The sequence below is a fragment of the Phoca vitulina genome, unplaced genomic scaffold, assembly GCF_004348235.1.
Source record: "Phoca vitulina isolate PV1807 unplaced genomic scaffold, GSC_HSeal_1.0 scaffold59, whole genome shotgun sequence".
NCBI classification, from domain to species: Eukaryota; Metazoa; Chordata; class Mammalia; order Carnivora; family Phocidae; genus Phoca; species Phoca vitulina.
In genome coordinates, this window is record NW_022589762.1 from 2,004,382 (window position 1) to 2,019,767 (window position 15,386).

At 53.3% G+C, this 15,386-nt stretch overlaps 1 protein-coding gene across 1 annotated transcript in view; it reads left to right on the plus strand.

Annotated features, from left to right (window-relative positions):
- CACNA2D4 (calcium voltage-gated channel auxiliary subunit alpha2delta 4) overlaps positions 1–15,386 on the plus strand; it is a 123,528-nt gene that overhangs the window by 101,063 nt on the left and 7,079 nt on the right. Inside the window, exons 27-32 of the mRNA XM_032390745.1 lie at positions 4,062–4,123; positions 5,327–5,371; positions 5,574–5,636; positions 14,402–14,472; positions 14,859–14,934; positions 15,103–15,122. Of these exons, the coding sequence (XP_032246636.1) occupies positions 4,062–4,123; positions 5,327–5,371; positions 5,574–5,636; positions 14,402–14,472; positions 14,859–14,934; positions 15,103–15,122 (337 nt within the window). The remainder of the gene's footprint in view (positions 1–4,061; positions 4,124–5,326; positions 5,372–5,573; positions 5,637–14,401; positions 14,473–14,858; positions 14,935–15,102; positions 15,123–15,386) is intronic.

Sequence of the window (15,386 nt, forward strand, 5' to 3'; positions counted from 1 at the left end):
GGTTCCTTCCTAGGCCTTCAAGGGAATCAGAGCACAGCTTCATCTCTAGGGTCCCAAGTCCGATCTGTAAGAGGGTGAGGCTCCATATGGGAGGAAGGAGTTCAGCACGGTCCTGAACCCTAAAGGTAAGGGATGAGACTGAGAGATCTTATAAAATTCATTTCCCCATCAAGGGGCTGGCTCAGTGGAATTCACAAATATTTACTTATTTAATTCAAAAAATATTTTTGGAGCTCCATAATATGTTAGATACGATGCTAGGTGCTGGGGATCGGAACTCACTCCCCCATGCCTACTATTAGCCCCCCTGCCAATAAGGTGAGACAGGCAATAAGTTAGGATAAAATAAATAAATCATGTTCCTGAGAAATTAAAAAGTGATGAAATGAGAATGAAAGGTGAAGAGGTGGGCTGCTCTATCTGGAGAGGTCAGAGAAAGCCTCTCTAGGGGGTGATGTTTGGGCTGAGATCCAATGACTAGAAGGAGCCAGCCATGTAAAATTCTAAGGGAGGAGCATCCCAGGAAGGAAGGACAGCTGATGCAAAAGCCCTAGGTGGGAACGAGACTAGCATGTTTGAGGGAGAAGATGATTCAGGTTGAAATCAGAGAGAATGGCAGGGCCGGCTCCTGTGGGGTTTTGAGGCTATATTACAGAGGAGTTTAGATTTTGCTCCAAGAGCAGAGGAAAGGCATTGGAAGGTTTTAAGCAAGGGAGTGACGTGATTTGATCTTCAGAAAGATCACTGTCATGGCTCTTGGAGAACGGATCACAGAGGGGCTGCACATCACAGAAGGTCTAGCACATTAATCCAAGTGAGAGATGTTGGTTTGGCCCAGGGTGGAGCAGACAGACTTACCGTGTTTTGGAATAAGGTCTGCAGAAATTGGACGGAATAAGGGAAAATGATTACAATTAAGTGGAATATGCCCCAAATGGGGAAGTCTCAAGGAGGTTCACATTCTGGGGAGGAAAAGCCCAAGCTCGGTTTTGAACATGTGAAGTTTGAAATGCTCTTGGTGACGCAAATGTGGAGATGTAGTAAGCAGTTGGATTGTCCTCAGTTCTGCGAAGGATCCCAGATACGAAAGACCCAGAGCTTGTCTTAGGGGGACTTATGCACCAGCTGTGGGACCGAACCTAGGGGGAGAGTCTGCTTTGTTCCCCTCCCAGTTCTACACAAGAGTCTCAAAAACCTGTTTCCTTAGGGGAAAACAAACCCCCACTCTCTCAAGACTCTGTGTTAGAATCATAGAATTTCTTCTAGCTCGGGAATGTCATGATTCTATGCACCTTGGCTCTGAGCAAGCAGGTAGAGAGGCAGAGTCTCCCTCCAGGAATAGCCTGAAAGCTCTTTGACCAAGGAAGCCAAGGACAGGGGTAAATAAGCTTTCCTAAATCCCAAAGATTTGATCATTCTAAGCATTAGTGTGATGGCTCTCTGACAATTTTTAGAAGGTTTCTCTTCTTTCACTCAACCTTTTTCTACAGGTGAAAGAAATTGTCTCAAATGAATATCAAGGGTGGTCTTAAAAGGAAGAATAAGAGGGAGAGACTGAGGAGTCCCCTGCAGGGATGGAGGGAACTGTGAGAGGGAGGAGGATATGTGACAACCAGCACCGGGCCTTCCAGCACAAGCATTGTGTGTGGATTACGGCTGTCTGTGTGTCTTTTGTTTCTGTCATGACCAAGAAGTCCATGTACCTGTGCCCTTCCCACCCACTTCTTTCAGCCTGCAGACCTTGAAGCAACAAAGGAGTGCACGGAGAACTCAAATGTTCCCATATTATAGGACCTGCTCAAGAAACCTAGCCATACTTCCAGCCACAGAACTGTCATGAGACTCCCGGGGTGGGGGGGGCGGGGAGGGGCCTCTGAGGGCCCTGGTTCCATCATCTGTAACCACATGAACTCTAGAATTGCATTATCCAACATGGTGGCCACCAGCCACATGTAGCTATTTAAATTTAAATTAATTAAAATTAAATAAAATTCTAAAATTCAGGTCCTCAGTTATAACAGCAACATTTCAAGGGCTCAATAGCCACATGTGACTAGTGGCTACTGTATGAGACAGTGCAGAGCTAGAACAGCCCCATCATTTCGGAAAGTTCAATCAGACAGCATTGCTTTACAATAGTGGTTCCCAAACTATGGTTCCTGGACCAGTAGCATCACCACCATTTGGGAGTACTTTAGAAATGCGAATTCTCAGGCCATACCCCAGACATACTAAATAAGAGACTCTGGGGACGGGGACAAACCTTCCAGATAATTCTTTTTTTTTTTTTAAGATTTTATTTATTTATTGGAGAGAGAGAGAGCACAAGCAACGGGAAGGGGCAGAGGGAGAGGGAGAAGCAGGCTTCCCTCTGAGCAGGGAGCCTGATGCAGGGCTCAATCCCAGGACCCTGGGATCATGACCTGAGCCAAAGGCAGACACTTAACCGACTGAGCCACCCAGGCACCCCGTTCCGGATGATTCTAACACATGCCAAGTTTGAGAACCAAAGCTCTAGTGTAGAATAATATTCTCTCCCACTGTCCATTTGAGCCTCCATGGTCTTTTACCCATTCAGCCTTCCTAGGGCAAGTATAATCATGACTCATTTTATAACCGAAGAAACAAATCCAAGGATCACAGCTCTGTCTAACCCAGGGCCAGAACTCTGGCCCCTTGACCCTTCCCTGGTCTCATTTTTTTTCATCAGACTTGTCTAGGATCATTCCATATTGAAAAAAAACAAAAGGATAAAATTCTATATCTCTGTGCCGGAACTCCAGTCCATTTAGAAGAGCCAGCTGCTGAGTTTTGGGAAGTCAGAATGATCGTGATGGAAAATCTCTCCAGTGAGTGGCCACCAGGAGCATTAGAATGTGTCATGAATGTGGCAGAGCAGTGGGGAACCCAGCTCCACTCCCACTGTATGGACGAGGGAGCCGCGGCCCAGGTGGGAGACTCCTCACTCATGCCCACCAGCTCCTTCCTGGCCGCTGCAACCCAAGTCAGGCCTGCAGAACAGAGAGGTTAAGAGCCTTAGAGACAGACCCCGGCTGCGTCCTGGTTCCATCTTTCGGGGCCGGGTGACTGAGGCAAGCCGGTAATCTCTGCAAGCCTCCGTTTCCTCCTCTGTGAAGCCCCAGTAAGAATAGAACTGCTCTGCTGTGTGGATGAAATAAGCCCATGGATGTGAAGGTGCCTGGCACTCAAAATTTTCGATGTTATTATACCAGACAGTAGGAAGTCGACCTAGTTTTTCTATTCTTTTTCTTTTTAATATAACCTGCCTTTGCTCTGTGTTCTCTGACCTCAGAGTTCTCTTAGCATGTGAGCTCCAGCTTGCGTCCTCCAAGCCTGTTTGGGAACGAAAGAGGCATGGGTAGCCCCTTGTAAGTGGCGTCACCAAAGGGTAGTTTTTGCCAATTGGTACCATCTCTGGTTTTCTGGAACCGACCTGCAAACCTGGGTAAACCTGATAGCACCTTTCGGCAAGGAAAGAGCCTTCTTACAAAGTTGGGGAGACCCCGAGCAGGGATTGGGTACAAGAGAGGCTGTTGTGTCAGGCTTGAGATCTAGAAAGCCCTGTGAGGGGCCCTGAATTCCCGTCTCAGCCTGCCACTTTTGGTCCCGAGACCTTGAACAGATGGCTCAGTCTCTCTACCTCTGTCTTTCCATCCTTGGGAAAAGGGAGAATGATGTGCCCGGTCCACCTGCCTTGAGTTTCCCAAGATCAGAGGATGAGTGCCGTCTCATTGTTTTCTAGAACCTGGGCCTCATCTTTCTCTGGAGGTATTTTCTAGTATTATCTGCTGTGAAGAGACAGAAGCCACCACTCTGTCTGCTTTTCTCCCCCTCCCCAACTCCCCCAGGAGCCTCGGCTCGGCTCTCACAGGCTGCCATCCACCCAGCTCCGGTGCTACCTCTCCCCTCGGTTCCTGCTGATGCACGTCCTCTCTCTAACCTCAATCTACTTTTTTCTCTCATTGTCTCTTCCTTCCCACCACCCCCCTCCCCAAAAACACACCCATGGTCTTGCCCACCCTCTTCCCACTTCCTTGTAGCGGTGGGCGTCCAAATGAGGCTGGAGTTCCTGCAACGCACATTCTGGGCGGCGACCCGGCAGGTGGGTATGATGGTGCCAGATCAGGGTCAGGGGACTGGTCTGACACGTCTGTCCGCAGTGAGGAGGGCTGTCTCCTCGGGCTGCCCCACTGCCTCTCGGTCCCCCTCCAGGGCCCTAGCTCAGCTCTCCCGGATCCCTTCCTTCTCTGCCTATCTCAGCTCCCCATGTCTGCCTGTGGCCTCATCTCTGCTTCTGGCCTGCTTCACCGGGGGCTCTCTCTCCGCTCAGCCCCGGGAATGGGCAGGACTCGGTATTCCCACCCGCCCTGCCCCACCGGGCTGAGTAGGAGAGTGGGCCCTCAGTCCCTCCAGCCAGGACCCAAGCCTGGACTGCTGTCCATCCACAGGGCTTCTCACCCCACCCCTTCCTTCCCCGCCTCCGCTCCCCGCTCCCCGGAGCCCTCTGCACTCCCCAGGTCTCCTCGCTGTCCCCCTCAAACTCCTCCACCAGAATCTGCCCCTCTGGTCCATGGCCCCATCCGCTTGTTGCTGCCTCCTCACTTTGAGCAGGTTTGGGAAACCACAGCATGAAGATGGAAGGGATGGGCTGGGAAGGGGCACCGGCCCATAACCCAGGGTCACCCTCCAAGTCATACAGGATCACAAAGAACGGGAGCCTCCGAAGGCACCCCAGGAGGCTTCGGATGCCATGCGGCTGACCTCCAACCCTCACGCATGGGCTGCAGGGGCCGCGGCACCCTTGGGTGCGGCCGAACCCCTGTGCAGGGGCTGCTGACAGCCGGGGGGCCTGCTTCTCGGCACCCTGAGCCACTGACACACAGCTTCACACATGCATACATAGCACACGTGGGTACTGTACACGCATACATATGCACAGCACACATACACCCAGCACGTACAACACACACCACATACACACCACACGTACCATACACCCGACGCACACCACATTCACACCACACGTACCATACACCCAGCACACACACCACATTCACACCACACGTACCAGACACCCAGCACGTACGACGCACACCACATTCACACCACACTAACCAGACACCCAGCACGCACAGTGTATGCGCGTGCACACACATCAGTGTGCCATAAACACACATCCACCATTCCCCACACCACACAAATGTAACACACACACAACACAGACATGCTCACACACTGCATGTCCCCCGCGTCAACACCCATGTATGCAGAGGCACACACCGTGTACAGTTTCTCTTCCTTCCAGTGCAGCACTGTGGATGGACCCTGCCTGGAGAGCTGCCAGGACAGTGTAAGTTCTCCCCCAGGGAGGGGGGGGGCAGTGGGAACCATGGGCCCCTCAAGCACATCCTCCTAACCGGCCAGCTCCCCTCCTTCCCCTGCCGTGCTGGGCCACAGACGGCGTCTTCACACTAGACAGGGAGGGCTCCCCACATGCCAGGCCAGCACAGCAGTCAGGGCCTGGCCATGACCTCCTTCTGGTCTCTCCCCAGGAGCTGGACTGCTTCGTCATCGACAACAACGGGTTTGTCCTGATCTCGGAGCGGTCCCAGGAGGTAAGGTGTCGGGGAAGCGGAGGGAGGGAGGAGTCAGGTCATCCCGCAGCCAGGCCAGCCAAGGAAAGGGCTAATGGTGGTTACTAATGGCAGCTTAGGGCACCAGGAAGTAATGGTGACTTAGCACAGATTAGAGTGAACGGTCTGAAGAAAGCAGAGTCTTCTTGAAACCAAGTCAGTGTAGCAAGATCACAAACTGCAGACATTTTCCACTCAGATGGTCAGAGAAAATGTTACTTCATTATTTTGTCTCTACCTAATCCAGCATCATCCCACGGTTGGTAGGGAAACTGTCCACATGACAAGGAGAGGCTCAGCCAGGCTACACCGCAAGGCCCCACATATTCTGGGCTCTAGTCATGCCGCTGACTGGCCTGGCCACAGGGAGCCTCCTCCCAGAGCGCAAACACCCTCAGACTCATCGTCCCACTCCCCCCATCACATTCCCGCCTCCTTAGTCCATTCGGGCCGCTACTGGGTGGCTCATCCACAGAGCAGGTGCCAGTGTTGTTGGGTGAGGGCCCTCTTCCGGGCCACAGACTCCTCATTGTGTCCTCATGTGGTGCAAAGGGCAAGGGAGCTCTCGGGGTTCTCGACGATACGGACATTGATCCTGTACCTAAAGACCTCACCCTCGTGATCTTATCACCTCCCAAAGGCCCCACCTTCTACCTTCACCTTGGGGTTAGGTTTCAGCATGTGAATTTGGGGGGACACATTCAGACCATAGCAGCCTCCCCTCCTATCTTCATGGGGCCCAGAAGTGCCAAGCCTTTCCCACTTTGAGCTCCCTTCCTGTCTAGACCTCCCTTGAGGAAAATTCTATTCTAACCCACGGAGCCTGACCCTCAGTTTGTTAGGAGGCACATAAAGGAATGGAGGCAATCCTCTTCCATCTGTTAGCCTGGCTGCACACAGAGACTTCCCCTGGGCACCTGGATGTCTCCCTGGCTCCGCATGTGCTCAGAAAGGCAGAAGAGAAAGTATAATCATAATTTTGTATTTGCTCAGCCCCAAACTGGGCCCCCAAATTAATGCCTTATTTAGCCAGGACTCAAACTAAGAAAGAAGGCTGTTCAAACCTGAACCGAACTCGAATATATTCACCTAAAGTACTTCCTTGAAACAAGCCGGAAGCACTGAAATGGCCTCCAGCCTGAGCCTCAAGGGAAGGGATATGGTAGCTGCCCCGGTGTGAGCCTTGAACTAATTGGATATATATTTGTTGGAGGAGCTCCACGGTCTGTGCCTCAGTTTCCTCCTTTCTGAAATAAGGGGGCTGCACTACATGGTTTCTCAGCTCCTGGTCGACCCGAGATTCCCAAGGCCGGGGTGTTGGCAGGGCCACAGGACGAGGTCCTGGCTCCATGCTGGCCACAGCCGGCGCTCTGGCCTCTCCAGAGCAGGGCTCAGGGTCCAGAGAAGCCAGCGGGACATGGCAGGAACTGGGGCAGGAACCAGGAAGGAGATGTGGGAAAAAGAGCAACTGAGGAAGAGGCACCAGCGGGTCACGGAATCTGATTCCCTGAGGAGAGCCTTACTCAGCAGCACTCGGGAAGAGAAAGGCGGTTTCACCCGGGGAGTTGGGGGTGGGCTGGCCATCCTGTCGTCTCTGCACTGCCCATCATTCACTGCAGTCCCTGGATGGCTCTGCTTTTCCTCTCTGTCCCTCTCATGCCACCTGTGGCCATGCCACTCTCCCCTGGACAGAGCACCAGTGCATTTCGGCATGTGGCCATTGCTCTGGGGGAACATGGGTGATGACAGAGGCCGGCACCACCAGTGGCTGGGATAAGGCCACCGGACGATCTGATGCTGCCCACAGTTCCTGAGCTGACCCCTGCTGCCCTGGGGAGCCGAGACCGCCCTGTTTCCAGGGGCCTGGGCTGTTGGCTTCCCCGGGCCAGAGTTTCAGAGAGAGTGTGGAAGGCTGACGGCTGGGGAGGAGACAGCCACGCCGGGCTCCCGTGCTCCGGGGCCAGCGCCAGCAGACGTTTCCTGGAAAGGGCCAGATAGTGGGGATTTAGGCCTCACAATCCCCTGCTCTGCTATGGTAGCGCACACGTAGCTATGGACAGCATGTGAACGATAAGCATGGCTTTGTCCCAGTAAAACTTACAGACCCTGAAACTGGAATTTTATATCGTTTCTACGTGTCATGAATATTAATTTTTTTATTTTTTTGTCCAACCATTTGAAAATACAAAAACATTCTTAGCTCAAGGCCTGACATAAAGAGGTGGTGAGCCAGATTTGGCCCATCGACCATCATTTGCTGACCCTGCTCAAGAGGCAGCCAAGACGGCCTTGCAGGGAGGGAGGCCAGGAGAGAAACCAACCCAGCACAGGAAAAGCGGGCAGGGCCGTCTTAATGACAGGCAACCCCCAAGGGGCTCTTTGCATAACCCATTGGGCCCCTTGGGTCCTGTTCTACCCAGATCACATTTGCTCACATGTCTTCACAAATCATAATATCACTGGGTCCAACTTTGGATAATATTGGTAACAGTTATTTTAGAGACTTCTATTTTATAAAGTATGTGTTTACTTAGTTTATTTACCCCTATTTTCTCAGCTATTATAACATTGTGTGTAGTTTTAAAAGCCATCCTTTGTAGAATGAAGCAAGGTATAAACGAAATGAAATTTAATCTTCTTAATAGGGTTGGGACTTTCCAGAAGCTCCCCCAGAGCCCCAAGCTCCCACTATGCTTGGTTACCCTGGCTTCTGACACCACATTGCTTCCCCTCCTCCCCCACCACTTCGAGGCCCCAGGAAGGACACCCCCCAACACACAACCACCACCACCATCATCTCATTTTATCCTGGAGTTAAAATTGAGCTGCAAGGTGAGGTTAGTAACCTGAAAACTAACAGCTACAGAAAAGCCAGACTTTGAGCTTAGAAATACAAGTGAAGAGCAGTGATGGTGAGGGGACGAAGGTTCTAGAAAAGACTCGTGGTGAGGGAAACCAAGCCAGGGGAGCAGAGGTTTTGATGGAATTGGAGAATTCGTAGGGCAGGGAGAATGGCCTTCTCTGGAGGGTAAGGCAGGCTGCAAGTCCCAGTCTCCTGGGTAGTCACTCTCCTGCCCGGCCCCTCCCCCAGGCCACTCTCTTACTGCTGGGGCAGAGTTCATTCACCTTGCTGCATTTGGCTGTGTCTTCTGGAATGAGGACCAATGACTTTAGGACCCTGAACGCCAAGGCCAGGCATCCCGACCCCTGGATTAAACTCCAAGGCTGGTGCCAAGGCTCTGGGAGCAGTATCTTGACAGAGTCCCTCTTTCTTCACCCTGGACAAGTCTGACCCGGCCACCTGAGCCGTGTCGGGTTCTGAGAGGGCACCAAGGGAGTGACACCCAGGCCAGAGACGCGAGTGGTGCAGCAGCACCTGGACGATGCCCCGTACTCAGCGACACTTAGAGGCTGTGTCTGGCAGTGGCAGGGGCTGGACTGGAAGGCGAGTGGAAGCCCCGTGGTGGAAAGCCTGGGGATGATGCTATAGATCATCAGTCTGTCCATCCAGTTTGGCTTTTTGCTTTAACTCATTCATTCAGCAACTCTGTAACAGTTATCTATTGCTGTGTAACAATTTACCCCAACCTCTAGTGACTTAAAGCCACCTGACTGACTGTCCACAGTTCCCAGGTGTGGCTTCGAGGGCTGATTCTGGCTCAGGGTCTGTCATGAGGCTGAAAGTGAGGTGTCAGCCAGGGCTGCAGTCATGCCAAGGCTTGATTAGAGAAGGGTCAGTGTCCAAGCTCACTGGCATGGTCGGTTCCCACGTGGGCCTCTCCGTAGGGCAGCTCACAACGTGGCAGCTTGCTTCATCAGAGTGAGCAAAGCCAAGAAGAGCCAGAGACAGAGAGTGACAAGACGGAAGTCACTGTCTTTTAGAACGTAATTTCAGACGTGACATCCCATCACTTTTACTATATTTTATTCACGAGAAGCGAGTTACTAGGTCCAGCCTACCCAGAGACTGGGACCATTGTGAGTCATTTCAGAATCACCCTACCACAAACCCTTCCCTTCCCCAAACACACCCAAGTGCTGGCGCCCCTCCAACTCATGCATCGCTCCCTGCCCCCCTCTCATCCCTAAGCCTCAAAGAGGGGGCGGGGCCTGGCAGCAGCAGTAGCAGCTGGGAGCTTGATAGAAATGCGAGTTCTTGGGCCCTACCCAGACTGAGGGGATCAGAAACTCTGGGATGGGGCCCTCCAACTGCGCTGTGACAAGCCCTCTGATGATTCTGGTGTGTGATGAACTCGAGGCTTTCATGTCTGCTGCTCTTGATCTGGATGCACTTTCCCAGCTGGGCTAATGTGCCAGAAGGTCCAGGCTACACTTTGTCCCTGCCAAGGTCCATCCAGGGGCCTGGGGAGAGAAGACTGTCCCTGCTCCAGATGCAGAGATTCTTCCCCAAGTCCTCCCCAGCCCTTCCTCACTGAGGCCCTCCTGCCCAGCAAACAGGGTGAGTGCAGAAGCCCCAGGGCACCATCTGCGGTCTGCCGGAGGGAGGGCTGGCTTGGATCTCTCCTGGCCCTAGTGGTGTTCCAGGCCTACTGATTAAACATTTGGTCCCCCTGGGCCTCTCTTCCAGCTCAGGGCTCATTCTTATAATAAAGAACTACAGATGACAGGGTTACATCCCTCTACTGGGGCCTAGAAAGAGAAGCAGACAGCTGGGGCCAAGAGAGTGACAACAGCTCTGTGGATCTCTGTAATGTTTACAGTGGATCTGTCACCCCGGATTTGGGGACCCCAAGTCCTATCACTTGCCTGTGGGTAGCACCTACACAGGAGAGCTTCAGAATGGACCTCACAGGGGCAGCAAAGCTAGAAAATCAGATGCCCCATCATGGTGTCTTTCCCTGAGGAGTTGAATCTCTCGGAGGGCACAGCACCCTCTCCCTCCCTGCCCCCAGCCCAAAATGCTGACCTTGTCTTCAGACCAGGGCAACCCTTTCTGCCCTCACAGGGCCTCTGATGTGTCTGTCTTGAGCCTCAGCTCCTGTTTTCCTCAGCTCCCCCTTCTCCCTCCCTGCCTCCCTATATACCTACCTACCAACCAAGTGCTCCCACTCAGCACGGCAGGCTGTCTTCCAGTCACTCCCAGTGCAGTGGGCATGGTGGGTGCAGCGCAGGGGAGACCGTGCCTCTCCAGCCCCCACTCCTCATGGCCTGCCTCAGCACATCTGCGGGCTCCCCCTGGCTCTGGCAGCAGAGCCTTAGTGGGGACAGGGCAGCTCAGGCTGGGTGCCTCCTGAGAAAAATGCATCTGGCCACCTGCCCCAGAGCTGGCCCATCACGGCAGAAGCCCCCTGGGCGGCTCTCTCTGGAGCACGGTCCTAAAATGCCCACCCCCCCCCCCCCGTGGGGCCAAAGGCACTTGTCAAGAGACTGAGCAGCTCAGGGGAGCTGGATGGGGCGGGGGGCGGGGGGGGGTTGCGATACATGAGAAAGGGACAAAAGGAAATTGGTCCTCACAAGGAGCCATTCTGGTAACTCATTTAATCCTCACACCCCTTAAGTTTTTAGAGAAGAAACTAAGGCTGTCCCTGGGTAAGAGGCTGTGACACATCTGCTCCATCCAAGAGTCAAGGGCCCTCCCACCCACCCTCTGGTGCCCCTTTCCTCTGGGGACCATAGCTTCACACGGTCATGCCCATTAGCCTATGCCCGGGGCTGCTGCCCAGCCAGCAGGAATACTCATCAGTTCTGCATTCTCTGCCACCACCTGCCCCATCTGCTCCCCGCACACACTCCTGCCTCATTACAGACAGGAAACACAGGCAGCCCCAGGCCCTTTTGGTGCAGCCCCAGAGCTCAGGCAGATCCAAAGGACCATTGCTTATTGGTGGATTGGAACCCTGCCCCGCTGTGAGCAAACCTAAAAGGCAGGTAGCACTTGGGGGCGCAGGGACCTGGAGCTTCTAGAGCCCTTGTATAGCGCTGTGGCTGGAAAGAGGCTACAGACCCCCACAGTCAGTGTGGGCGCCCTAAACTGACAAGGGTACTCCAGTTTGAGTGTTTGGACTTTGGCTTTGCAGAGTCAGGAACTAAGTCAATCTACCTATTTGAGGCACTGATCCACTCTGATGAAGTTCAAATGAAACCATCAGCTAGGAATAGTGTTCTGCTGTCAGGAACAGAGCCCCCATGATAGAGTTTTAACCAAATTAAAGGTTTATTCTCTCACATAAAAGAGTAGATGAAGGCAGCCCAGGCCTGGTACGGCCTCGTTGCCAAGCATCCCCATCCTCAAGATCACAACATGGCTATAGGAGTTCCTGTCTTCTTGTCCATTTTCCAGACAAGAAGAAGGGGAGGACAACAGCCATGAATGAGGTGTTCCTCCTACAGAGTCTTCTCCCTTTAAACAGATTCCCGGATGTCCCACTGGGCAACTTTGCTCACACTTCATTGGCCAGCCGTAGCCACAGGGGAGTCTGGGAAATGTAGTCTTTTAGGTGAACACACTGCTTCCATAATTCAAGTCCGGACTGCCTTACCTAAAGAAGGGGAGGATGGATATGCTCTGTCAGGGTGACATATCCTAGAAAGTCACGTTGTCTATGTACAGAGGAGGGTACATTTTTTCCAGTGTCCAGGAGCTTGTCTTCTCAGAATCAAGTGTCTGAAACACAGGGTTGTTGGTGAATAAGCCTAGAGCTTGGAAAGAGAAGGGGACAGCCTTGTGGGAATTTGGGCCAGCCTCATCAGGAGCCTCATTGCCACCCCACTGCACTTTCCCAGGGAGAATACTCAGATCACTCATTCATTCCCCTGTCCGTTCACTCACGCGTTCCTTCAGCAAAGATGCACTGAATGGTAACCACGAACAAGACACTGTGTGGTGTGTGGGAAGCAGGGAGGTAGATGTCTGCCTTGTAGGATGTCGCTGTCTGGTGAGGCAGGAACGCACACACACCTGGTCACTGGAACAGCAAAAAGCGACCCGCCGCTGATGGAGAGGGATCGCTTGAGCTGAAGGAACTTCAGGTGGCTTCAGGGCTGCACTTTGGAGAACAGCAGGACTGGATACCTCACACCTTTCCACTTGCTGTTCTTTCCCTTAAATGCCCTCGACTCCTCCTTGCTGTCCTCTGCTCTGTCCATTGCCCTGGTCCAAGAAGCCTCTCAGGCCTCAGAACAGAGGGGCCTTCTGGCCGAAGAGAGCACAAAGCTCAGACAAGCCTGCATATCCTATTCAGCTCTCTCTGGGCTACCCCCTCCTGACTTTGTCTTTAGCTTCTCAGTTTCTGAGTGCAGAGGAGAGCAGCCTTAAGTCCAGCTGGAAAGGTGAAAAAAGAAAGACTTCTTGGAGGAGGACAACAAGGAAAGCTCCTTGGAGTGAGGACTGGGGAAGGGTTGTCAAAGGAGAGAGAAGAGCCAAGGCCCAGAGCAGCTCCTTATCACATGGCCACCACATACGGAGCACTCGCTGTGTTCCAGATGCTTGGCACACACTATCCCCTACCCGAGCCATGGCCACGCAGTGGGCAGTGCTAGAGCCAGGATCTGAATCAAAATCCGATACCGAAGTCCAGGCTTTTTCCACTCTGCCATGCTGAGAAACAAGCAGAAGCAAGAGGCCAGGGCGGGCGGGGAGGTCAGCATAGGGGTGAGGCTGGAGGGCAGCCTGAAGCCAGAGCATAGCAGCAGGCTTGAGGGTCAACCGACTTGGGGGACTTTGTGGGCTTGGGGGATAGGCCTGGCCTGGCACACAGTGGTGGGTGCTCACCAGTGCTGGTTGATTGGGTCATGAAGGAGGGACGAGGGAGGGGGAAGGAGGGACGAGGGAGGGGGAAGGAGGATCCTCTTTTGTTCTTTAGGAAACAAAAAAGAGAGAGAGAGAGAAATCAAATCCCAACTGTGTTGGCAGCAGGGCTGGGGACTGGGAGAGAGCCCCGTTAGGAGGGTGGAGTGGGTGGCTGGGAGGACAAAGGTCTGGGTTAAGTCACTGTCCAGGAGTCCGAAGGTGAATGACAAACCCGCAGGGCACATTGATTAATTGGGAAGGGGGGTGGGAGGGAGGGAAGGGAGATCAAAGGCAGCTCCAGAACTCTCAAACTGTATTTGGCTGGGCCATAAGGATGCCAGCGTGACAGAGCAGAGTGCTGCTTTTGAACCTTCTTTGACCATGACTCACAGAAAGAGATACATGTTACATCTGATCCAGGACATAGACACACACCATACAAATCAAATTTCACAAAACCCTGTTTAACCTGACTACACACAATTCACACCAAACTGTTCAAAGGAATTCTGTGCCTTCTAAAAAAAAAAAAAAAATCCAATTGTAACCCCTAGATTGATTTCATGGCCAACTAAGTGAAAAGCACTAAGTTAGAGAATACGGCAGGGGAGCCTGTTAAAGGGGGAGGGAGCCGGTGAATGGGTACAATTCTGATTCTGTTGAAAGGTATCTATAGGGGAGACCCAACTCACCCCTGAAGTCAGGAGCTCAGCAGTGAGCCCTGGCCGCTCCATCTCTCTCCCTCCCCCTCTCTCCCCCTCTTTCCCCCCTCCTCCCCCTTTCCCTCCCCCCTCTCTTTCTTCCTCTGCCTCCTCCTCTGTGCCCCCCTTTCCCCCCTCCCCCCTCTCCCTCCTGTCTCTCCCACACTCCCTCCCTATCTCTCTCCCTCCCTATCTCTCTCCCTCCCCGTCCCTCCCTCCCTATCCATCTCTCTCTGTCTCTCTCTCTCTCTCTCTGTCTGTCTCTCTCTCTCCCCCTCTCTCTCTCTCCCTCACAGATGGGAAGATTCCTGGGGGAGGTGGATGGCGCTCTCATGACCCAGCTGCTCAGCATGGGGGTGTTCAGCCAGTAAGTGGGACGTGCTTCTCCCCAGACTGAATATACACAGAAAAGGCAAGAGCTGATGCTAACTGGTCCCGACAGATATCAGGATCCTGACCTCAAAAACCCGTGGTGAAAGCCCCAAAGAGCTCCCAAAGCAACATTTCTGAAGCCGGAGACTAGACATAGGGTGGAGAGGGGTATAAGGTCATATGGGCCCTTAGAGGGAAAACCGAATTTGCTGTTCGATGTCTTTAAAGCAGTCAAAGTGCAGAGATGAAATTGTCTGATCAGCACATCCTCACTCCCGCACCCTCAGGAACCTGGTGAATGGGAACCCTGCCGCAAACTCCCCCTGGGCGGGGAAAGGTGGGGGAAAGTCTGACTCCCCAGATCCTGTTTCTGATTTTCAGAGTGACCATGTATGACTACCAGGCCATGTGCAGACCCCTGAGTCACCACCCCAGTGCCGCCCGGCCCCTGGTCAGCGTGAGTGTCACCCCAGACCTTTCTTCCCACCCGCTAGCCTCAGGACCCCACTTTTGACTCGGATCAGAAAGTCCTGTCGCACCTCCTCCCCCCCCACCCCGCACCCCTGCTCCCTATCCTCAGCCTGCCCCCACCCCAGGCCTGTCAGTCTTTTCTCCCGGGCTTCAGGGAATTGTTCTGGCCGTCTGGTGAGCTAATGGGCCTCTGGCAGAGAGAGCAGTCCTAGTCCCTGCGTTGCTTTGTTCCTACCCTCACTTGCTAGGGCTTTCACACACATCCTAAAGGATCCCAGAAACATCCCCAAGTGGCTCCTCAGGAAGAGAACTCGACTAGTCTTGATGGGCATGGGCTAACCCCAAGTGCCCGCCCTACAGTAGGACTTTATCAGATAACTCAGTTGTAAAGGCCCCTCTGCTGGGAAGGGGTGGGAGGCGGGAGGCGGCGGCAGCCCC